Here is a 23,762-nt window from a genome sequence, read left to right as displayed (position 1 = left end):
GTTGTATGTACCCATAGTACAGCCCAGAAACAATAGCGTGCATTTTGCGAGAGAGAGAGAGAGAGAGAGAGAGACAATGTATCTCTCTCCTCCGTTCAGATAGAGAAAATGCAGGAGTGGGCTTCACAGTGACAGCCAATCACAGCACAGCACACAGCACAGCACAGCACAGCCAATGACAGTCACAGCTATCACAGCAATCAGGTGACCCAGAAGCAGCAGTTCCAGGTCCCGATCTTTAGTACGGGACCTGGGGCTCCCGTGAGACCCCAGTCTCTGTGCTGAGAGTGCACTGTGCTTCATGCTCCCAGCACAAAGACAGGTATGCATATATGTGGCACCACAGAAAAAAGCCCAGTCCAGTGGGGCTGCATATATGAATACTGTAGATGGGAAGGGGTTAAGTTTTAATGAAATGTATAATTTCTATGTGTGCAGATGGTCCATCACAGAAGTTTAAAAGGAGTAGGTTGTTTTGCTCACCAATTCCAGTTGCCGCTTGTCTGACAAATGAAGCAATTTCTTGCAAACTTTTTCCTTCTTCAGCCAGAGCTCCAGCAATCTAAATTAACAACAAAACATGGTAACAAAATACCTAAAGTTGCACCCACTTGTGTTTGTTCCCCTCACAAAACAACATGTTAATCTCAAATTAGCTAGTGCTTCATTTAAAACAGTGTACCCTCTACAACTCTCTGTCTATGCATTTGTTTGTATGTATGCTATCACTGCTTGTGCACGGAACAATTTTTCTCACCAGTTCATGTTGTCAAACTATAAGGGAAAAATTGGTTCATCTTACCTTATGAATCAAGACAATTCCACACAGGCCCCGCCTTCCAGCCTTGCTTGGGGAGATGAAAGCACAGTCATCTGCGATCACTACCATCTCCACTTCAATACCTTCCCGGTGTGCACGCTCTAAAGCCAACCCAAAATTCAAGCGATCACCTGTGTAATTCTTCACCAAGAGGAGCACACCGGCTTGGAGGGAGAAAGAGAAATGGATAAAACACATTACGGAACTGAAATACAACAGGTAAAGTGCAATTTAGAAAAATAAAAACACAAAATATTACAAGCTAAAATTAAAAGAAGAACTCAACCCAGACACAAGTCACATATTAATGCAGCTCTGTATTTAACAACACATAGTTACATAGTTAATCTGGCTGAAAAAAGACAACAGTCCATCCAGTTCAAGCAACACAAATAAATATTTTTTTAATGCAAGCAATGTAGGTACATTAATTTGACTAGATATCAACCTCTACATTTTAAATATACCAACTGGTATATTCAGTATATTCACTATAGGGTGTACTTACTCTCAAGGCTGCAGAGGCCATGGTATATGCCTAAACACGGATTGGGTGCAAATTTTGGCCAGTTAATGTGCAGCCGCAGTCAGAACCATGAAGATTACTGAACAGTGGGGTTGTAAGTAAATATAACCTATACTCAAAGTCTGGAGAGGGGGAAGAGAAAAAGATAGGTATCCTCATTTTCTAATTGAAGATAGTTAAAAAAAAAAAACACAACAGGTGGAATCCAGATGGTTTCCGTGTGCAAAACGTATGCTTTCTTAGGTTTTAGAAAGTTTGTTTTAATGGTATAGTACCAGTAGCCTAGGCATTATATAGCCAGTTGTTTCAAAGTATAAGCAGCTTGCCAAGTGTTAGTCATGAATCGTTACACTGAAAAGCTGAATAAGACTGCATATGCACAGTGGGACAATATAGAAAACTAAGGCAGACTAAACCGGATATTAATACCTGCTCCAGCATGGGCCACTGTCCTGACTGCAGCTACAATGCTTCCAACTGGGGGTGATGTGAATACAGGACCAGCAACAACTCCAGTGAGCATTCCCTGACCGACGTACCCTATTAAAATGAAGAGCAAGCAATAGCATAATGAATAAAAAAAAGCGCCAATTTTATATATATATATATATATATATATATATATACACACACATACACATACACACACATACAGTATCTCACAGAAGTGAGTACACCCCTCACATTTTTGTAAATATTTTATTCTATCTTTTCATGTGACGACACTGAAGAAATGACACTTTGCTACAAAGTAAAGTAGTGAGTGTACAGCTTGGATAACAGTGTACATTTGCTGTCCCCTCAACTCAACACACAACCATTAATGTCTAAACCGCTGGCAACAAAAGTGAGTACACCCCTAAGTGACAATGTCCAAATTGGACCCAATTAGCCATTTTCCCTCCTTAGTGTCATGTGACTCTTTAGTGTTACAAGGTCTCAGGTGTGAATGGGGAGCAGGTGTGTTAAATTTGGTGATATCGCTCTCACTCGCTCATACTGGTCACTGGAAGCTCAACATGGCACCTCATGGCAAAGAACTCTCTGAGGATCTGAAAAAAAGAATTGTTGCTCTACATAAAGATGGCCTAGGCTATAAGAAGATTGCCAAGACCCTGAAACTGAGCTACAGCATGGTGGCCAAGACAATACAGTGGTTTAACAGGACAGGTTCCACTCAGAACAGACCTCACCATGGTCTACCAAAGAAGTTGAGTGCACATGTTCACTGTCATATCCAGAGGTTGTCTTTGGGAAATAGACGTATGAGTGCTGCCAGCATTGCTGCAGAGGTTGAAGTGGTGGGGGGGTCAGCCTGTCAGTGCTCAGGCCGTACGCCGCACACTTCATCAAATTGGTCTGCATGGCTGTCGTCCCAGAACCAAGCCTCTTCTAAAGATGATGCACAAGAAAGCCCACAAACAGTTTTCTGAAGACAAGCAGACTAAGGACATGGATTACTGGAACCATGTCCTATAGTCTGATGAGACCAAGATAAACTTTTTTGGTTCAGATGGTGTCAAGCGTGTGTGGCGGCAACCAAGTGAGGAGTACAAAGATAAGTGTGTCTTGTATACAGTCAAGCATGGTGGTGGGAGTGTCATGGTTTGGGGCTGCATGAGTACTGCCGGCACTGGGGAGCTACAGTTCATTGAGGGAACCATGAATGCTAACATGTACTGTGACATACTGAAGCAGAGCATGATCCCCTCCTTCGGAGACTGGGCCGCAGGGCAGTATTCCAACATAACGACCCCAAACACACCTCCAAGATGACCACTGCCTTGCTAAAGAAGGTGAGGGTAAAGGTGATGGACTGGCCAAGTACTGGCCATGTCTCCGTACCTAAACCCTATTGAGCATCTGTGGGGCATCCTCAAATGGAAGGTGGAGGAGTACAAGGTCTCTAACATCCACCAGCTCCGTGATGTGGTCATGGAGGAGTGGAAGAGGACTCCAGTGGCAACCTGTTAAGTTCTGGTGAACTCCATGCCCAAGAGGGTTAAGGCAGTGCTGGAAAATAATGGTGGCCACACAAAATATTGACACTTTGGGCCCAATTTGGACATTTTCACTTCAGGGTGTACTCACTTTTGTTGCCAGCGGTTTAGATATTAATGGCTGTGTGTTGAGTGTGTTGAGTTGAGGGGACAGCAAATTCACACTGTTATACAAGCTGTACACTCACTACTTTACATTGTAGCAAAGTGTCATTCCTTCAGTGTTTTCCCATGAAAAGATATAATAAAATATTTACAAAAATGTGAGGGGTGTACTCACTTCTGTGAGATACTGTGTATATATATATATATATATATATATATATATATACACAGTACTCCTCCTATTACTCCACTCTCCCACTGACCCGAACACCTCCACTAGTAGTTTCTCACGCTCCTGCACATCCCGCTCCCATGCCACCTTTCTCACCCTTCTCCTCCTCATAACCGCGGGGGACATCTCCCCAAATCCTGGCCCTCCACCACCTCCCTCACCCGCACAAAACCCTCCCGCCTCCACGTCCTGCCGCAACCCCCGCAACTTAGTATCTGTCCCCCTGCTCCCTAAAATCTCCCCCCCGTTTTCATGTGCACTCCTGAACGCCCGATCGGTGTGCAACAAGCTTACCGCCATCTACGACCTCTTTGTTTCCCGCTCCCTCAACCTCCTGGCGATTACGGAAACCTGGATCCAGCCCACTGACTCTACCTCCCCTGCTGCACTCTCCTACGGTGGTCTCACCTGGACCCACTCACCCAGGCCCAACGGTCGTAAAGGTGGTGGGGTTGGCCTGCTCCTGTCACCGCTGAGCACCTTCCGAGTCCTCCCAAACCCCCCCTCCCTATCCTTCTCCTCCTTCGAGGCCCACTGCGTCCGACTATTCTCCCCAACCCCCCTGAAGATTGCTGTGATATACCGGCCTCCTGGATCCATACCCCGCTTCCTGGAAGACTTCTCCTCCTGGCTACCCTTCTTCCTCTCCTCTGAGCTACCCACTATCATCCTTGGGGATTTCAACATCCCTGTCAACCTCGACAACCCGGACACAGCCCGTCTCCTCCACTTAACCTCCTCCTTTGCACTTGCACAGTGCATACAACAACCACAACCTCACTAACACCCCCTTCCCTCTCTCTGACCACAACCTGATTACCTTCTCTATCTCCTCATCCTCCAACGCCTACCCCTCCAAATGTCACACTACTACCAGCCGTAACCTCCGCAACCTTAACCCTGCCTCCCTCCACTCCGCAGTTGATCAACTCCATGACCGCATCCTCCCCCTGTCCTGCCCTGACTTGGCTATGACCGCCTACAACAATGCGCTGTCAACAGCCCTTGACTCACTAGCGCCTTTAACCACACGCAACATCAGACCCCGACCGCTCCAGCCCTGGCAGACTGATCACACCAAAACCCTCAAGCGACACAGTCGTGCCCTGGAGCGACTATGGCGCAAAACCAAATCCCAACAAGCCTTCACCCGATACAAATCTGCCTTCCACACCTACACCTCCTCCCTCCATACTGCCAAACAAGCCTACTTCCTGACCCTCATCAAGGCCCTCTCCTCCAATCCTCGCCGACTCTTCTCCACCTTCAACTCTCTACTCTCGCCACCACCACCTCCACCCAGCACCTCACTCACTGCCCTTGAGATTGCCAATCACTTCAAAAACAAGATTGACACAATTCGCAAGGACATTGCCGCAACTCACACGCCTTCTCAACCCGTCCCCTCTCACACAGCTACCCCCTCATCCCCCCTCCCCCTCGACATAACCCACAGGGACTTCGTCGCTGCTCAAACTCCCTCCAACCCCCTTCCCCCTCACTCAGCTACCCCCTCATCACCCCTCTCCCACGGCCCCACCACTGCTCTGACCTCCTCTCCCACCCCACCCTACATTCCTCATACTGAAGCTCCCCCAACACTCCGCACCTTTGACCTTACTACCATCGAAGAAGTCTCCAAGATCCTCTCTGATGCCCGCCTCACCACCTGCCACCTTGACCCTATCCCCTCACAACTCCTACAACCTCCCTCCCCCTCCATCCTACGCTTCCTCACCCACATCTTCAATCTCTCCCTCTCCTCCGGCACTTTCCCTTCCCCTCTGAAACATGCACACATCACCCCCATACTTAAAAAGCCCTCCCTGGACCCCAATGACCCGAACAACCTCAGACCCATCTCCCTGCTCCCATTTACATCTAAACTCCTCGAGCGCCTAGTCTACGGCCGCCTATGCTCTCACCTCAACGACAACAACCTCCTCGATCCCCTACAGTCCGGCTTCCGTCCCCTACACTCCACCGAAACTGCCTTACTCAAACTCTCCAACGACCTGCTAACCGCCAAAGCTAATGGCCACTATTCAGTGCTCCTACTCCTTGACCTCTCTGCGGCCTTTGACACAGTCGACCACCCCCTCCTCCTCAAAAAACTACACTCCCTCGGCCTCAGAGATTCTGCTCTCTCCTGGCTCTCATCCTACCTGTCACAACGCTCTTTCAGCGTTATCTATAATGCCACCACCTCCCTCTCACTCCCCCTCTCTGTTGGGGTCCCTCAAGGCTCTGTCCTCGGGCCCCTTCTCTTCTCCATCTACACCTCCTCCCTTGGCCAACTCATACACTCTCACGGCTTCAACTACCACCTCTATGCCGACGACACACAAATCTATCTCTCAACCCCCCACCTCACCCCCTCGGTCTCCGCCCGAATCACACACCTGTTGAGCGACATATCAGACTGGATGTCGCTCCACTTCCTTAAACTGAACCTCTCCAAAACCGAGTTTCTTGTCTTCCCTCCAGCCCGGACACCACCCCCCATTGACTTCTCCATCATGTCCAACAACGCCACCATCAAACCCGCCCCGCAGGCCAGAGTACTTGGTGTCATTTTGGACTCCAACCTATCCTTCCAGCCCCAAGTCCAATCTTTAACAAACTCGTGCAGACTCCACCTCCGCAACATCGCCAAAATCCGCACGTTCCTAACTCCAGAAACCACTAAACAGCTCATCCACTCCCTCATCATATCACGACTCGACTACTGCAACTCCCTCCTCACTGGCCTGCCTCGCCGCTGGCTATCCCCGCTTCAGTCCATCCTGAATACGGCTGCCAGACTCATTCACCTTTCCAACCGCTCCGTTTCTGCCACCCCCCTCTGCCAATCCCTCCACTGGCTTCCGATTGCGCAACGGATCAAATTCAAAATCCTAACGCTGACGTACAAAGCTGTCCACCATACTGCCCCGAACTACATCACTGACCTAATATCCAAGTACCGCCCAGCACGCACACTCCGCTCCTCACAAGACCTCCTTCTCTCTAGTTCCCTGGTCTCCTCCTCCCATGCCCGCCTCCAGGACTTCTCCAGGGTGTCACCCATCCTCTGGAACTCCCTGCCCCAACCCATCAGATTATCACCTACTCTCCTCTCCTTTAGGCGCACCCTGAAAACCCATCTCTTCAGGGAAGCCTACCCCGCCCCCTGCTAACTTGCCGACCTCCTCCACTCTTCCTACCACTCCATCCCCCACAGCTATCTCCTCCTGTGCCACCATCCCCTCCCTCCTAGATTGTAAGCTTGAAAGAGCAGGGCCCTCGATCCCCTCATGTTTTGCATTGTATTGGTATTGTTCTGTCACATGTTCTGTACCCCTTTGTAATGTACAGCGCTGAGCGAACTATTGGCGCTTTATAAATACTGTATAATAATAATAATATATATATATATATATGTGTTATTCTGCAAAAGTTTACCTGCATGTGCTGGTTCATGCCCAGAGCCTCCCCCAGACAGAAGTGCCACGCGTCCCTTTATATTACTGAGATCCGCTCGTAGTATGACACGATGACCTTCTAGCACCTTCAGATCAGGATTGCAACTTGCGAGGCCAAGTAGAACGTCATCAACACAGCCAGACACAGAGTTCAGAAGCTTCTTACTGACCTAACACATGGAAGTCAATTATACTTGTTATGGCAGGATAATGGACAGTGTGCAGGTTACTGATGCTAATATGATCATGGTATAACAGGTAATGGAAGTGGGAAAGATGCATAGGAGCTGACACAAAACTTCTACCACTGTAAAGATGACTCATGAAGTGCATTTAACATAAAACAAATAAAGCAGCCATAGCTGAACAGATTAACATGAATAATGCAAGAAAAGTTACAAACCTCCATATTTCTAGGATCCGTTAGGTAGGCCTAGTATAATCTGTAAGAACAGATATAACATACGGTAACTATATAACATAATAAATATTGCATAATATCACATACAGTATAGCATCATATCTCATATAACATAATACTGTGACATATATATATATATCTATATATATATATATATATATATATATATAGATATATGTATATATACACACATACATACATATATATACATACTGTATATATAATGACGGAACTCTCACAGCACAGGATGCAAACTGTTAATTATATTTATACATGGAATGTGCAGTCATTGACTTTTAACAATATTGGAGTCATAATGGCATGAAAATGACAGCAGAATGCAAAGCAACAACTTCCAAATCTGCTTGTTTCAGTATAAATGGTACGGAGCAGGAGGTGGACAGCAGGGAAATTGTAGCAACAGGAAACATCAAAAAGAAGTGAAGCTACAGCAGACTAATGATACAGAATGCAATGCTATGGGGGACCCCAGACCCAGAATGCTTAGTAACAAGGGAATAAAAGGTCTAAATGCTTAGAGATGGGGGACATACAGGACACAATGTTAAGTGATAGGGGTCGGATAAAGCAGTATGCACAGTGACAAGAGTGTGGGAATCAAATACTCAGTGACAGGGGACTGACAGGTCAGAATGCACAGTGGCAGGGGACCAAGTAGAATATACAGTGACACATGACTGACAGATCAGAATGCAAAGTGACATGGAACTAGCAGTTCAGGTTGCACAGTGGCAGGGGGCTGACAGATCAGAATGGCCAGTGACAGGGGACAGATAATCAGTGACAGGGGACTGACAGTTAATTAGAATGCATAGTGAAATGAGACTAACACAGAATAATGCCCAGTGACAAGGGACTGAGTGCACAAATGTTTCACTGTAAGACAGCAACTGTACACAAACTGCATGGTGAACAAAAGCAGACAAGGGTGAACTCTGATCGTGCATTACCGTGGTACACCACGTATTTATTGTGTAGACAAATAGATATATACCCACAAACCAAAGGAAATTAAAAGCAAATGATGTAGTCCGCAAAGACAGTCAATAATGCTGTGCCCTTGATAGGGATAAGATGACGCGTTTCGGGAGACAAACCTCCTTCGTCAGAGCTAAAATGTATGCCTGCTGGTCCCGAGCTTATATACCAAAGAATGCCACAGAGAAGGGAAAAAAGGAACTCCCACCCAATCAACGGCCCAATCACAGAAAAGGCTGACCTGCCACACACACACAAAAAAAAAAAATACATATATATGCACAGAAAGGCCAATGAAGTGCATGCAATATGTATACATATATATACATACACACATATACATACACATAGACACACCTACACAAATACATCTACATTCTACACAGAGACCGCATAAATAACCAAACAAAACACTAACAAGCAAATGGTTTGTATAATGTGCCAGAAGTGTACTCACATGTGCCCCCAAAGAGAGTAAACATGCCTCCAGATGAACAGTCCACATCTCAATAGAAACTCTCCTCATAGAAGGACAGCAATGATGCTGTAACATAATGAACTATGTGTAGTACAGGTGCATAGTGGTGGTTGGATGGATGGAGTAACCATTTAATAAATGTATATGATGTATATTGTATGATAAATAATGATCAACCAGCGCGGCTGGTTAGTGTGAACGTGAATGACAGCATGTTGTAGACGTGCCTGCGCCATGCAAACAGACCCATGCGCGCCGCATGACACACGAACCACGCATGAGCCGGGGTGCCGAGCCGCCAGACACTTGCCGAAGACAAGTGTCAAAATGAGGGCGGAAGGAGAGGGAATGGGACTAGCTTGATGGTGCTAAAAAGTGCACTATTTATCAATGAAGAGATCTAACAATAAAATAAATAATGTAAATAATGTATATAATGCCTAAAGAGAAAAGTGTTGAAAGGAAATGTGTGTGTTAGGATAGAGTGGCATACATTTATAGTATATTGATGATAATGATGAAAAAAGATTAATTAAGATATAAATCAATTAATATAATATAAATGAATTGTTAATACAAAAATGTAAACATGTAAAAAGGGGCAAATGGATGACCAACGTGAACCAAACTGCAAAAATCAATTGGAAAAATTAAACCATAATGAAATAATAAAATATGATAAAAGAATGAGAAGAAAAAAAAAAAAAAAAATATATATACATATATATATATATATATATATATATATATATATATATATATATATACAGTGGGGCAAAAACGTATTTAGCCAGCCATCAACTGTGCAAGTTCTCCCACTTTTTTATTTTGCATATACATATTTGTATAAAAAAAATAACTCTTTTGCACATTATACACATTTTTTTTTATATTGTCATTTTTATTTTACATCAATAATGTTTGTGTCCCTGCTGGCTCAGCTTATGTCCAATTGGAGGGTGTTCCACCTACACCAATATTTTTATAAACTTTGTTAAATGATTTTTTTTTTTTTACCCATCAATCAATTATGTTATGTATGTATGTATATGTAACAATTTCATATTATTTTAATGTATTGTACGTATAGGTGTATGTGTGTATATACAGTGGGGCAAAAAAGTATTTAGTCAGCCACCAATTGTGCAAGTTCTCCCACGTAAAAAGATGAGAGAGGCCTGTAATTGGCATCATAGGTAGACCTCAGCTATGAGAGACAAAATGAGAAAAAAAATCCAGACAATCACATTGGCTGATTTGGAAAGAATTTATTTGCAAATTATGGTGGAAAATAAGTATTTGGTCACCTACAAACAAGCAACATTTCTGGCTCTCACAGACCTGTACCTTCTTCTTTAAGAGGCTCCTCTGTCCTGCACTCATTACCTGTATCAATGGCACCTGTTTGAACTTGTTATCAGTATAAAAGACACCTGTCCACAACCTCAGTCACACTCCAAACTCCACTATGGTGAAGATCAAAGAGCTGTCGAAGGACACCAGAAACAAAACTGTAGACCTGCACCAGGCTGGGAAGACTGAATCTGCAATAGGCAAGCAGCTTGGTGTGAACAAATCAACTGTGGGAGCAATAATTAGAAAATGGAAGACATACAAGACCACTAATAATCTCCCTCGATCTGGGGCTCCACGCAAGATCTCACCCCGTGGGGTCAAAATGATCACAAGAACGGTGAGCAAAAATCCCAGGACCACACGGGGGGACCTATTGAATGACCTGCAGAGAGCTGGGACCAACGTAACAAAGGTTACCATCAGTAACACACTACGCCGCCAGGGACTTAGATCCTGCAGTGCCAGACGTGTCCCCCTGCTTAAGCCAGTACATGTCCGGGCCCGTCTGAAGTTTGCTAGAGAGCATTTGGATGATCCAGAAGAGGATTGGGAGAATGTCATATGATCAGATGAAACCAAAATAGAACTGTTTGGTAGAAACACAACTCGGCGTGTTTGGAGGAGAGAGAATGCTGAGTTGCATCCAAAGAACACCATACCTACTGTGAAGCATGGGGGTGGCAACATCATTCTTTGGGGCTGTTTCTCCATAAAGGGACCAGGACGACTGATCCATGTACAGGCCTGAATGAATGGGGCCATGTATCGTGAGATTTTGAGTGCAAACCTTCTTCCATCAGCAAGGGCATTGAAGCTGAAACGTGGCTGGGTCTTCCAACATGACAATGATCTCAAACATACCGCCCGGGCAATGAAGGAGTGGCTTCGTAAGAAGCATTTCAAGGTCCTGGAGTGGCCTAGCCAGTCTCAAGATCTCAACCCCATAGAAAACCTTTGGAGGGAGTTGAAAGTCCGTGTTTCCCAGCGACAGCCCCAAAACATTACTGCTCTAGAGGACATCTGCATGGAGGAATGGGCCAACATACCAGCAACAGTGTGTGCCAACCTTGTGAAGACTTACAGGAAACGTTTGACCTCTGTCATTGACAACAAAGGATATATAACAAAGTATTGAGATGAACTTTTGATATTGACCTAATACTTATTTTCCACCATAATTTTCAAATAAATTCTTTCCAAATCAGCCAATGTGATTGTCTGGATTTTTTTTCTCATTTTGTCTCTCATAGTTGAGGTCTACCTATGATGCCAATTACAGGCCTCTCTCATCTTTTTACGTGGGAGAACTTGCACAATTGGTGGCTGACTAAATACTTTTTTGCCCCACTGTATATACACACATACACCTATACGTACAATACATTAAAATAATATGAAATTGTTACATATACATACATACATACACACATACACACATAACATAATTGATTGATGGGTAAAAAAAAAAAAAACATTTAACAAAGTTTAAAAAAATATTGGTGTAGGTGGAACACCCTCCAATTGGACATAAGCTGAGCCAGCAGGGACACAAACATTATTGATGTAAAATAAAAATGACAATATAAAAAAAAATGTGTATAATGTGCAAAAGAGTTATTTTTTTTATACAAATATGTATATGCAAAATAAAAAACTCCTAATATATGCTAACATATGCTTCTAAACTAAACATCAACCCATAAAAGCATATAAACACATTAAAACATAAAAGAGCATAACTGATGGTGACTCAGCCACATATAGAATACAATAAAAAGGTAGTAAAAATGTGAAAATGTATATTAAAATGAAACAGAAACAACAGGAAGCAGCCATTGGCACACTTGTTACTATGCACTGAAAAAAGATGTGTACACTAATATATATATAATAACTTATCCCTACCAAGGGCACAGCATTATTGACTGTCTTTGCGGACTACATCATTTGCTTTTAATTTCCTTTGGTTTGTGAGTATATATCTATTTGTCTACACAATAAATACGTGGTGTACCACGGTAATGCACGATGAGAGTACGCCCTTGTCTGCTTTTGTTCACCAATGTCTAGATTCCCCGATCTTTGAAGGGCAGCACCTCTTCGTTTGGCATTCAGAATTGTCTTTAAACTGCATGAGGATTTGAGCACTGGTTTAGTTAGTTTGTCTTTGGATTACAAACTGCACAATGACTTTGGGAAGATAAAGTAATCCATGCAAGCAGGAGGTGCATGTTAGACTGACAAACTGTGACAGTATTAAATGGGCTGCAGAGGAAAATAAGGTTTAATCACAAAATGTAGCAAACCCAAAATGCCTTGTGAGGAGGGGTGTCTCAGTACAGGTGCACAGTGTCATGAAGCCCATAAAATACAATATACAGCAATAAAAGAAAGTTTTAAACCCTGGATTCCCAGTGCCAGCAGACTGCGGGCTGAAGCACACAAGCTATATATACACAGATGCAAAGAAGGAGACAAAACTTACTGAACAGAGTTTACAGTAGATCACATTCAAAAGCAGGAAACTTCTGTGAAGCGGCAATTGTGGAGGAACTTTACACCTGGTTCAGAGTATTACAATTTAGACATGTGACAGTAAGTTTGGCCAAGCGTTGTGCAACTGGCCACAGTGCATTCTGGGTCGTTTACAAAGCCTTTGAGAAATAGCCCATTTGAATCCTAGAAAAGTTAAAAACAAAAAGCGCTATAATTCCTCCGTTTGATTATGCAGTCGCAGAGTCCTTTACATAACTATAATGTTTTCATATGTCCAAAAGGTGTAACTCATTGCAAGCTGGGTGCAGGTAAGGACGCTTGGGAAAGAAATAGATTGCGTTGGTCTGCAGTTTGTTTCTGTTTGTCACCTTTGATACTTGGATCATTTATTATTCTTTCACTAGTCATTGATAAGATAATTGATGCACATATAAGTACCAATGTTTTCTATTTAAAGGGAAATACAAAAATTAGAATGAACCTGACTATGGGCTATGCACACTAAAGCATTTCCATACATTGAACAAACAGTAAGGCTACGTTCACATGTGTGGGAGGTTCCCGCTGTGGGTCCATACCTGTTCCCGCAGCCACAAAAAATGCAGAATACAGAAAAATGCATTAAATGTGCGCAGATGCCATTATTTCCTAAGCGCATGCAGCACACGTTAGAAATCGCTCCCGAACTGCGAACAGCACTGCACTTGCGGTTCCCTTGCGGGCTGCCTTTCCAGATATGGTGCAGGGACCTTTTCCCTGTGTTTCAGGAGGCACAGCAGCCCATTCAAATGAATGTGCGTAAAACGTGGCTCGCAATGTGAACCTAGCCTAACAGCATTACTTGCCTACTGGGCACTTTTACCTCCTTCCTGCCCAGGCCAATTTTCAGCACTGTCACATTTTGAATGACAATTGCGTGATCATGCAACACTGTACCCATATGAATTTTTTATGGTTTTTTTTCAAACAAATAGAGCTTTCTTTTGGTGGTATTTAATCACCACTGGGTTTTTCTATTTTTTGCACTATAAACGAAAAAATAGCAAAAATTTAGAAAAAAAAAAGGTTTTCTTTGTTTCTGTTATAAAATTTTGCAAACAGGTAATTTTTCTCCTTCACTGAAGTGCATTGATGCAGCACTGATGAGGCGACACTGATGGGCACTGGTAGGCGGCAATGATGGGCCATAATAGGTACCACTGAAGGGAACTGACTGGCGGCACTGATAGGCAGCACTACTGGGCAACACTTTTTGCAACACTGCTGGGTAATGATGAGCAGCACTGTTGGGCACTGATGGGCAGCACTTCCGGGCACTTTTGGGGCTGCACTGATAATCAGGGCACTGACAATCATTGCCCTGATTATCAGTGCAGATGTCTCCTTTGATGTTGTGACAGCGTGAGGAAAGTACTGCTGGCAAGTGTATTTACATGGTCGTCAGCTGTGATTGGACAAAGCTGATCAGGTGGAAAAAGGCTGCTGTGACAGGCCTTTTACCATGTCATGTGATCAAGGTAAAATGTCACCAGCACACCGAGGATCACCAATACGGGCCCAAATGTTTTAATGAACGATCACATAGTTTCAGCAAGGCAACGTTTTGGAGTCTCCCAGGACCCCTTCATCAGGCACGTGACCACACATTCTGGTGACATTCTCCCTTTCAGATTCTGTTCGGTTCCAGCCGATGGTCGCTGCAGCACCCATTTATACACACAACCAACAATGTAAGAAAGCACTTTTCCAGTGACAACCAATGTAAAGCAACATTTCTCTACTGAAACCAAAGTAAAGGGCACTAAAATGTGTGTTTTTGGACATAATTATTTCATATTAGTGAAAATAACTTTGTACTATAGAGCAAGGGAAGGGTGTTAAAATGTAATTTGCTTCAGGTGTCAAATACACAGAACATGGCACATGGAACAGCCCTTACTCTTTTATCTATTATTGTATCTACAACCTACTCAATACTGATGTACCATGAGCTGTAGATATAATCATTTAGCAGGGCTTCCATGAGACTTGTAAATTACTTCAAAAGGTTCTTTTGTATTAAAAGGGGTAGGAAAGGTTGTCCTAAGCTGTTAGGTACTACTAAAATTCTGACTTTATAGTCTTAGTTTTGATTTTTGAAGCTCTTTAAGAATGAATTATTTTATAACACAAGCAACTAGACAGGGATGGCCCTTTTAACCCTTTAACTGCAACCAATGTAATATATAGTAGACATGTGCAGAACGAAAACATTTTTTTCCTCTCGATTCATTACTAGTACTAATTTTTTTTGTTGCATTCGTAAGGAAATTCGTTTCATTTATTCGTTTTCAACCAGATTAAAATTTTTATAATGGATTTGAAGTATTCAATTTGAATTCAAATTGGAAATATCAAATCAATCCAAATTCATTGTATAGAATACCTGTTACTATTCTATTTGAATTTCGGAAGACAGCTATATTCTCTCTATTTTATTCCATTCTATTCAAATTTTAATTTTGAAATTCGAATTTCAGACTTCTATCTTACTCTATTCAATTATTTTCAAGTCTATTCTTTTATTTTCTATTTAATTCTATTATTTTCTATTCTGTTCCTTTATTTTCTATTCTGATCTATCCTATTCTTTTTTATTTTCTATTCTGTGTTATTCTATTGTATTTAAAATTTGAATTTCGAAACTACAAACACAGCTACTGTATATTCTATTTTATTCTATTCCAAATTTTGGAAGACGGCTATATTCTATTTTATTCTATTCTAATCTATTCTGTTTTTCTATTCTCTTCTATTCCTTTATTTTCTATTCTTTTCTAGTCTATTATTTTCTTTTCTTTTCTATTCTATTTTATTGTATTCTTTACGAAATTCAAATTTCAGATGACGGCTATATTCTTACACAAATACCCACAGTCCTTGAAGGAAATCAGCAATATGTTTACATTTAGAATTTTTTTCAAGTTCAATTCAAATTCAGATTATTTGTTATTTCGTATGAAATTTAGTTTCGTTATTTTGGATTCGTTTAAATTCATTACTATTGTAATTCTGAAATTCAGATACATCTGAATCTCCGAATAACAAAACTTTTGTCCGTATTTCGATTTTGAACGGAATGCACCGCACACGTCTAATATACTGTATACGTTGGTGGCAGCAGTGGCTTTTACACACACTCCTGGCTGCTACAGCAGTAATAGCAATAAAGTTAAGTAAAAAAATTAAAAAAAGTAAAGTAACAAATTAAAAAAAAACAAAACACTAAAACCATTTTTTAACCCCCTGCCCCCATTTTAAGCCCAATATCCCCTGCATGAGTCAGGTGCGGCAACATATGAAAAAGAAGATTGTGCTACGTTAGATATTGCTGCATGCATCAAAGTGACAGTAATAATTTGTTTTAATACGTGAGCAAAAAAACAAATAAAAAAAAAAAACCACGCTGGCAGTGAAAGTGTTAACGCTGTTCATTGCTTATTTAGAATATTTAAATAATTTGATGTACTGCAATATTACAACATATAAAAGTTTAAAGGAAGGGTTATTTTAAAACACTTTCCATACCTATTGAAAAAATAGTAGAAAACCCTTTCCAAGCACCCAGATATGTTTCTACTAACAAGAGTGGCCATACACCTGTCTACTGCTCTATCCCTGGTCTTCCCTAAGATTTCTGTCCCCTCCAACATAAGCAGCATTCTTAGAGTTTACATAAGTTTTGATCTCTGCATAGCAATCCTCGTTCAGCACGCTCTACAGAGAGCATTTGACAACACCACCTGTCAAATACATTGTCACCTCCTCACCATCTGCTTTAACCCCTTGTTCCCCGCACTAGCACTCCACAACCGCATGCATTGCACAGTTGCAGGGTGGCCCCGTTTATTTGTTTGGGTTGCATTTAGTGGGTGCTTTGCTTACTGAATGTGGCAGCTAGCGGGGGATCTTCTCCTCCCAGTCCTCTGTGAATAAGAAAACTACAAGTCCTGAGCCTTGGTGGCTGTCAGCTTGAAGTTCTCAATGAAATACCACGGCGCTGTGAGCACCGTGGTAGTTCATTGTTTCTTCCTATCAGTGTATCAGCTTGTCCATACAGGCAAGCAGTTATACTGACAGGTCTGCAGGACACTTGCATGGCACCAGCAATCTGTCAATTGCTGGTGCAATGATTTACAGACTCCTGCAACAAAAATAATGCACCCTTTTTTTACCTGCAAAAAGATTTGCATTTATTATTTTTGTCAAAAGGTGAACCTATCCTTTAAGGTTGACTATAAATGATACAATCTGGTTGTACAATCTCTTTGCAATCTTCCTTAGATTTATGTCGGCCATAGACGGGTTGAAAATCGGCCAATTTTCCGGCTGAAGAAAAAAAAAAATCGGCCGATTTTCGCACCGTTAGTGGGTTAATTGGTTGGCCGTTTTTGCACATTTTTTTTCGGTCATGTTAGAAAATTTGCGGCTGATTTTGACAATTGGACGATTTTCCCGGCAATGATGGGCAAATCGGCCGATCGTTTTACCGATAAAAAATCTGCGCATGAGCAAAGAAGAAGAAGAAATTTTATTCTGCTAAAGTGAATTGATCATAGGAATGGGAGACACCTGAATCCTTCCTACGAACTGGAAGTCCAGTCCGCTATTATATTTTAGATGAAAAAGTCTTGCGGTTGCAACAAAGAAGTCTGCTATTAAGGTCTTGCGGTTACAATAAAGAGGTCCGCTATTAAAGTCTTGCGAGTGCAACAAAGAAGTCCGCTATTAAAGTCTTGCGGTTGCAATAAAGAAGTCCGCTATTAAAGTCTTGCGGTTGCAATAAAGAAGTCCGCTATTAAACTCTTGCGGTTGCAATAAAGAAGTCTGCTATTAAAGTCTTGCGGTTGCAACAAAGAGGTCCGCTATTAAAGTCTTGCGGTTGCAACAAAGAAGTCCGCTAATAAAGTCTTGCGGTTGCAATAAAGAGGTCCGCTATTAAAGTCTTGCGGTTGCAACAAAGAGGTCCGGTATTAAAGTCTTGTGGTTGCAACAAAGAAGTCCGCTATTAAAGTCTTGCGGTTGCAACAAAGAAGTCCGCTATTAAAGTCTTGCGGTTGCAACAAAGAAGTCCGCTATTAAAGTCTTGCGGTTGCAACAAAGAGGTCCGGTATTAAAGTCTTGCGGTTGCAACAAAGAAGTCCGCTATTAAAGTCTTGCGGTTGCAACAAAGAGGTCCGCTATTAAAGTCTTGCGGTTGCAACAAAGAGGTCCGGTATTAAAGTCTTGCTGTTGCAACAAAGAAGTCCGCTATTAAAGTTTTGCGGTTGCAACAAAGAAGTCCGCTATTAAAGTCTTGCGGTTGCAACAAATGTATCCATTTGTATCTAAATAAAAACATCTGTATCCAAATAATGTATTTGTATTGCTGTCACATTGTATGGTGCGCTCCCGTCTCTGCAAGGGACAGAAGTTATGGGGTTAATGCCGGCCAGACGGGTCGAAAATCGGCCGATTTTTTTTTTAACATTGGTGGTAATGTTGGCCGATTGAACAACCGATTTTTTTTTTTTTTTTTTTAAATCGGCCGATGTTCGACCCGTCTATGGCCTGCTTTACTAAAACTGTGTAACATGAGGACACACCTAAACAACTCAATTCAATTAAGATAAAATCAGGTGGGCACTGCACTATTTAATTGATGAGAGATTCAAAGGAGATTATACAATCAGATTGTACAGTGTATGGGCAGCCTAAGGCAGGTCATACATGAAGCAAATTTCTTTCCTGCAACCACAGAGAGTATTGACAGGGGAATCGCTCCCCCCAAATCTTTGTATTCTCCTGGCGGGGGGCGGTTTGGGAAAAGCCATCCTGCCAGGTGAAGACAGTGATTATTGCTAGTGGCTATAACAGGCAGAGGAGAAATCTTCCAGAGGAGACAACTGTTTTAGCCCTGGTTCACATATACAGTTGCAAGAAAAGTATGTGAACCCCTTGGGATTACGTGGAGTTTTGCATGAATTGGGCATAAAATGTGCTCTGAATGTCATCTAAGTCACAACAATAGAAGAACACAGTCTGCTGAACATAATACTACACAAACATTAGATGTTGCCATGGTTTAATTGCACATAACATGTAAACATTCACAGTGCAGGAAGGAAAAAGTTTGTGAACCTTTGGACTAAATAACTGGTTGACCCTCCTTTGGCAGCAATAACCTCAACCCAACGTTTCCTGTAGTTGCAGATCAGACCTGGACAACGATCTGGAGTAATTTTGGACCACTCCTCTTCACAAAACTGTTTCAGTGTAGCAATATTCTTGCGATGTCTGGTGTGAATCGCTCTCTTAAGGTCATGCCACAGCATTTCAATCGGGTTGAAGTCAGGACTCTGACTGGGCCACTCTAGAAGGCGTATTCTGTGCTGTTGCAGCCATTGTTTTGTTGAATTACTTGTATGCTTTGGGTCATTGCCCTGTTGCATCACCCATCCTCTGCGGAGCTTCAGCTGGCGGACAGATGGTCGTACGTTTTCCTGCAAAATGTCTTGATAAACTCTGGAATTCATTTTCCCATCAATGACAACAATCCGTCCAGACCCTGAGGCAGCAAAGCAGCCCCAAACCATGATGCTCCCTCTACCATGTTTTACAGTGGGGATGAGGTTTTCATGTTGGTGTGCTGTGCCTTTTTTTATCCACACATAGTGTTGTGTGTTCTTCCCAAACAACTCAATCTTGGTTTCATCTGTCCACAGTATATTTTGCCAGTAGTGCTGTGGAACATTCAGGTGCTCTTTTGCAAACTTCAAACGTGCTGCAATATTCTTTTTGGACAGCAATGGCTTCCTCCGTGGTGTCCCCCCATGTACTCCATTCTTGTTTAATGTTTTCCTTATTGTAGATGTGTCAACAAAAATGTTAGCATGTGCCAGAGATTTCTGTAGGTCTTTAGCTGACACTCTGGGATTCTTCTTTACCTCATGCAGCATTCTGCACTGTGCTCTTGCACTCATTTTTACAGGACGACCACGCCTAGGGAGAGTAGGAACAGTGCTAAACTTTCTCCATTTGTAGACAGTCTGTCTTACCATGGACACATGAACATCAAGGCTTTTGGAGATACTTTTGTAACCCTTTCCAGCTTCATGCAAGTCAACAATTCTTGATCGTAGGTCTTCTGAGAGCTCTTTTCTGCGAGGCATGGTTCACATCAGACAGTGCTTCTTGAAACCAGTAAACCCAAAACAGGTGTGTGTTTTTTAAGGGCAGGACAGCTGTCAGCAACACATCCAATATCATCACACTGATTGGAGTCAAGGTTGGCTCACTCCTGGCTCCAATTAGCTCTGGGAGAAGTCATTAAGCTAGGGCCTCACATACTTTTTCCTCCCTGCACTGTGAATGTTTACATGTTATGTGCAATTAAACCATGGCAACATCTAATGTTTGTGTAGTATTATGTTCAGCAGACTGTGTTCTTTTATTGTTGTGACTTAGATGACATTCAGAGCACATTTTATGCCCAATTCATGCAAAACTCCACGTAATCCCAAGGGGTTCACATACTTTTTCTTGCAACTGTATGTGTTTTTAGATGCATTTTCTACTGTCTGAATTCGGATGACAGTGTATTGAAAGGTGTTCCTTTGGGAAGCACTCATATACAGTATATGCGGATGAGCAGCTTTGAGTTTTGCGAAAAAGGTTGTGTGTGAGTTTTGGGCAGTGTGATCCAATTTTACAGTTCAACACAATGTCATCCAAGTTCAGACAGTGCAAACCGCATCTAAAAAGGCATATATGTGAACCACATACACGGTCCAAATTTGATAGCACCAAAACTGAGCACATTTAGACTGCATATGTGTGAACCTAGTTTTATGCACAACTGTCACGTTGAAGAAGTTTTTCTTCATTTCCTGCGCTTCCTGAATGGGACGTGCGAGGGAGGGAGGACAACTTCTGTTTCCGATTGCCTTAGGTGATCACACCGGAAGTGAGAGCAGTACTTGTCAAATTCGGGTACCCACTCCCCAAAGGCACCAATCCTTAGCGGGGAACGGGGGAAAAAAGGCTTAAAGCGGGACTTCCCCTTTTGGGTGGAGCTCTGCTTTAAGGAGGGTTAGATTTTTTTTCACCATCTGTCTCCCATTGCAGAGATTTCCCTTCACTTCCTGTTCCATAGCCAAACTGGACATGAGAGAAATTCTCTACAAATTAAAGGAATTCGGTGAGGCCCCCAGGATACCAGATATAGTGTCCCCATTGGAAGATTTCCCCTCTATTACTTTTCTGGGGACAACCCAAAATTTGGGAAAGTTTACTCAAAAAGGGATTTGGTTCCAGCAGCAGGGATACTACCATTACTATTATGTTTGGAGCAGACAGTCCAGAAGGTCCATTTTAGGTGGCCTCATGTTATAGTATGTATTATGGCTTTGGCCCAGGACTCCCCTCTCCTCCTATACACCCAGGACTTCTCCTCTAACCTCTCTCCTCCTGCCATATAGCCCCTGTACCTTCTCTGCTAGATGGAACCGCTCTGTCCTCCCTGTCCGTTCTCTATGGCCTTCACAGCTCTCTCTATCTCCCCTCTATGGTGCCTGGTACTCTCTCTTCCCCCCTCCTCTCCTGTAATTTATGGTCCTGGCCGGGGGCGCTCTAGCCTCCCTCTCTCATCTCTTTGATCTCTTCTTCCGGTTCCGTTAGGTGACGGCCTGTTGCGGAGTGTTTTCGCGCCTGTCGCTCAGTGTATCGCCGCGACAGGAGCTCGGCTCGCTTCCAACATGTCGTACAACTACGTGGTGACGGCACAGAAGCCCACTGCGGTCAATGCCTGCGTGACAGGTCAGTGTGTGTCCGGAAAGGGGGTCGGTGCTCTCCCCTGGTCAGTACATGGAGTCTTCCCGGCCCGGGGCTCTGTAGCCGGACTTGTTCTGTATACAGCGGAGGAGGGTGGTGTCATGTCCGGCCTGGGATCCCGCTCTCATCGTCGGGGCTCATACACTGATATTACCTGGGAGATGGGGCTGACCTTGGCCAGAATCCATTGTCTGCTGTGTACAGGGCTTCTCCCCTCCCCCTCTCTACACACTGACACCCCTCATTGTCACATCCACATTGGCTGCAGGGGGTGACCCGTGTGTGGTGAATGCTGGATAAAGTCTCTGGGAATGTCGGTGAATGTGAGGTGAATACACTTCAGTCATACGCACAGCCTGGGTGGGTGCAGGTGTACCAAACCCCCCCCCCCCCCCGCCTGGGTGGGTGCAGGTGTACCAAACCCCCCCCCCCAGCCTGGGTGGGTGCAGGTGTACCTAACCCCCCCTTTCCCCCCGGGCTGGGTGGGTGCAGGTGTACCTAACCCCCCCCCAGCCTGGGTGGGTGCAGGTGTACCTAACCCCCCCCCCCAGCCTGGGTGGGTGCAGGTGTACCTAACCCCCCCCCCCAGCCTGGGTGGGTGCAGGTGTACCTAACCCCCCCCCCAGCCTGGGTGGGTGCAGGTGTACCTAACCCCCCCCCAGCCTGGGTGGGTGCAGGTGTACCTAACCCCCCCCCCAGCCTGGGTGGGTGCAGGTGTACCTAACCCCCCCCCCAGCCTGGGTGGGTGCAGGTGTACCTAACCCCCCCCCCAGCCTGGGTGGGTGCAGGTGTACCTAACCCCCCCCCCAGCCTGGGTGGGTGCAGGTGTACCTAACCCCCCCCCCAGCCTGGGTGGGTGCAGGTGTACCTAACCCCCCCCCCCAGCCTGGGTGGGTGCAGGTGTACCTAACCCCCCCCCCCCCCAGCCTGGGTGGGTGCAGGTGTACCTAACCCCCCCCCCCCCCCCCAGCCTGGGTGGGTGCAGGTGTACCTAACCCCCCCCCCAGCCTGGGTGGGTGCAGGTGTACCTAACCCCCCCCCCCCCCAGCCTGGGTGGGTGCAGGTGTACCTAACCCCCCCTTCCCCCCCCAGCCTGGGTGGGTGCAGGTGTACCTAACCCCCCCTTCCCCCCCCAGGCTGGGTGGGTGCAGGTGTACCTAACCCCCCCTTCCCCCCCGGGCTGGGTGGGTGCAGGTGTACCTAACCCCCCCTTCCCCCCCGGGCTGGGTGGGTGCAGGTGTACCTAACCCCCCCTTCCCCCCCGGGCTGGGTGGGTGCAGGTGTACCTAACCCCCCCCCCCCCCCCCCCGGCCTGGGTGGGTGCAGGTGTACCTAACCCCCCCCCCCCCCCCCCAGCCTGGGTGGGTGCAGGTGTACCTAACCCCCCCCCCAGCCTGGGTGGGTGCAGGTGTACCTAACCCCCCCCCCCAGCCTGGGTGGGTGCAGGTGTACCTAACCCCCCCTTCCCCCCCTTCCCCCCCCAGCCTGGGTGGGTGTAGGTGTTCAGGTTTTGTTCTATAATGTTTTTTTTAAACAGCCTTGTTGGGGGTGACTTTGGTTGAATCTCAGGGGTCCTTTCACTTTTGAAAGAGAAAGTGATGGATTCCTCAGTCCCTGCCTCAGCTGCACTGGAGATGAATGAACCAGAAGCACTCTGTACGCAGGCTCCTTGTTCATTCACAAGCGGACGTGCAGTAATATACAGATCACTCACCGTGTTTATTCAGGAAAGGAAAGAGGCCGGTAAATGACATGTTTACTGGTTCTTCGCTCTCCTTCCAGATACTGATCCCCCTTGTGTGCCTTGCAGCAGCTGACAGCCAGATCCTATTGCCTGACACCTGGGACATGTAGTTCTGGGTGTCACGTAGGTGTTTCTATTTAGCCCTGCTGCGAGCAAGAATAAGGGTTTACATTTTTCAGCTCTCTAATAAAAGCAATGCTAGCAGCCAGCTGGATTGCTTTTACTAGCAGCAGGAGCCCCCCCTCTCCCCATAGTATTGCAGCTAGTTTCT

General features: G+C 44.5%; 2 protein-coding genes across 3 annotated transcripts in view; one reads left to right on the top strand and one right to left on the bottom strand.

Moving 5' to 3' along the window:
- Window positions 1–21,491, bottom strand: part of TKFC (triokinase and FMN cyclase) — a 45,446-nt gene extending 23,955 nt beyond the window's left edge. The window contains exons 1-7 of one of the 2 annotated variants that reach the window (XM_089655012.1): window positions 21,405–21,488; window positions 12,887–13,080; window positions 7,551–7,590; window positions 7,128–7,317; window positions 1,776–1,886; window positions 803–984; window positions 484–562 (exon numbers count right to left, since the gene is read on the bottom strand). In XM_089655012.1, coding sequence (XP_089511138.1) covers window positions 484–562; window positions 803–984; window positions 1,776–1,886; window positions 7,128–7,317; window positions 7,551–7,556 — 568 coding nt within the window. In that variant the 5' untranslated portion in view covers window positions 7,557–7,590; window positions 12,887–13,080; window positions 21,405–21,488. Of the gene's footprint in view, window positions 1–483; window positions 563–802; window positions 985–1,775; window positions 1,887–7,127; window positions 7,318–7,550; window positions 7,591–12,886; window positions 13,081–21,404 lie in introns of both variants that reach the window. The other variant, XM_089655013.1, reaches the window with a different exon arrangement.
- Window positions 21,492–21,574: 83 nt separating this feature from the next.
- Window positions 21,575–23,762, top strand: part of DDB1 (damage specific DNA binding protein 1) — a 46,562-nt gene continuing 44,374 nt past the window's right edge. Inside the window, exon 1 of the mRNA XM_089655011.1 lies at window positions 21,575–21,732. Within this exon, the coding sequence (XP_089511137.1) occupies window positions 21,672–21,732 (61 nt within the window). The 5' untranslated portion in view covers window positions 21,575–21,671. The remainder of the gene's footprint in view (window positions 21,733–23,762) is intronic.

This window comes from Staurois parvus, unplaced genomic scaffold (genome assembly GCF_062004578.1).
Source record: "Staurois parvus isolate SC_StPar_1 unplaced genomic scaffold, SC_StPar_1.0 ptg000818l, whole genome shotgun sequence".
NCBI lineage: Eukaryota > Metazoa > Chordata > Amphibia > Anura > Ranidae > Staurois > Staurois parvus.
The sequence above is the reverse complement of the archived record's forward strand: the minus strand, read 5'-3'. Positions and strand labels throughout refer to the sequence as shown.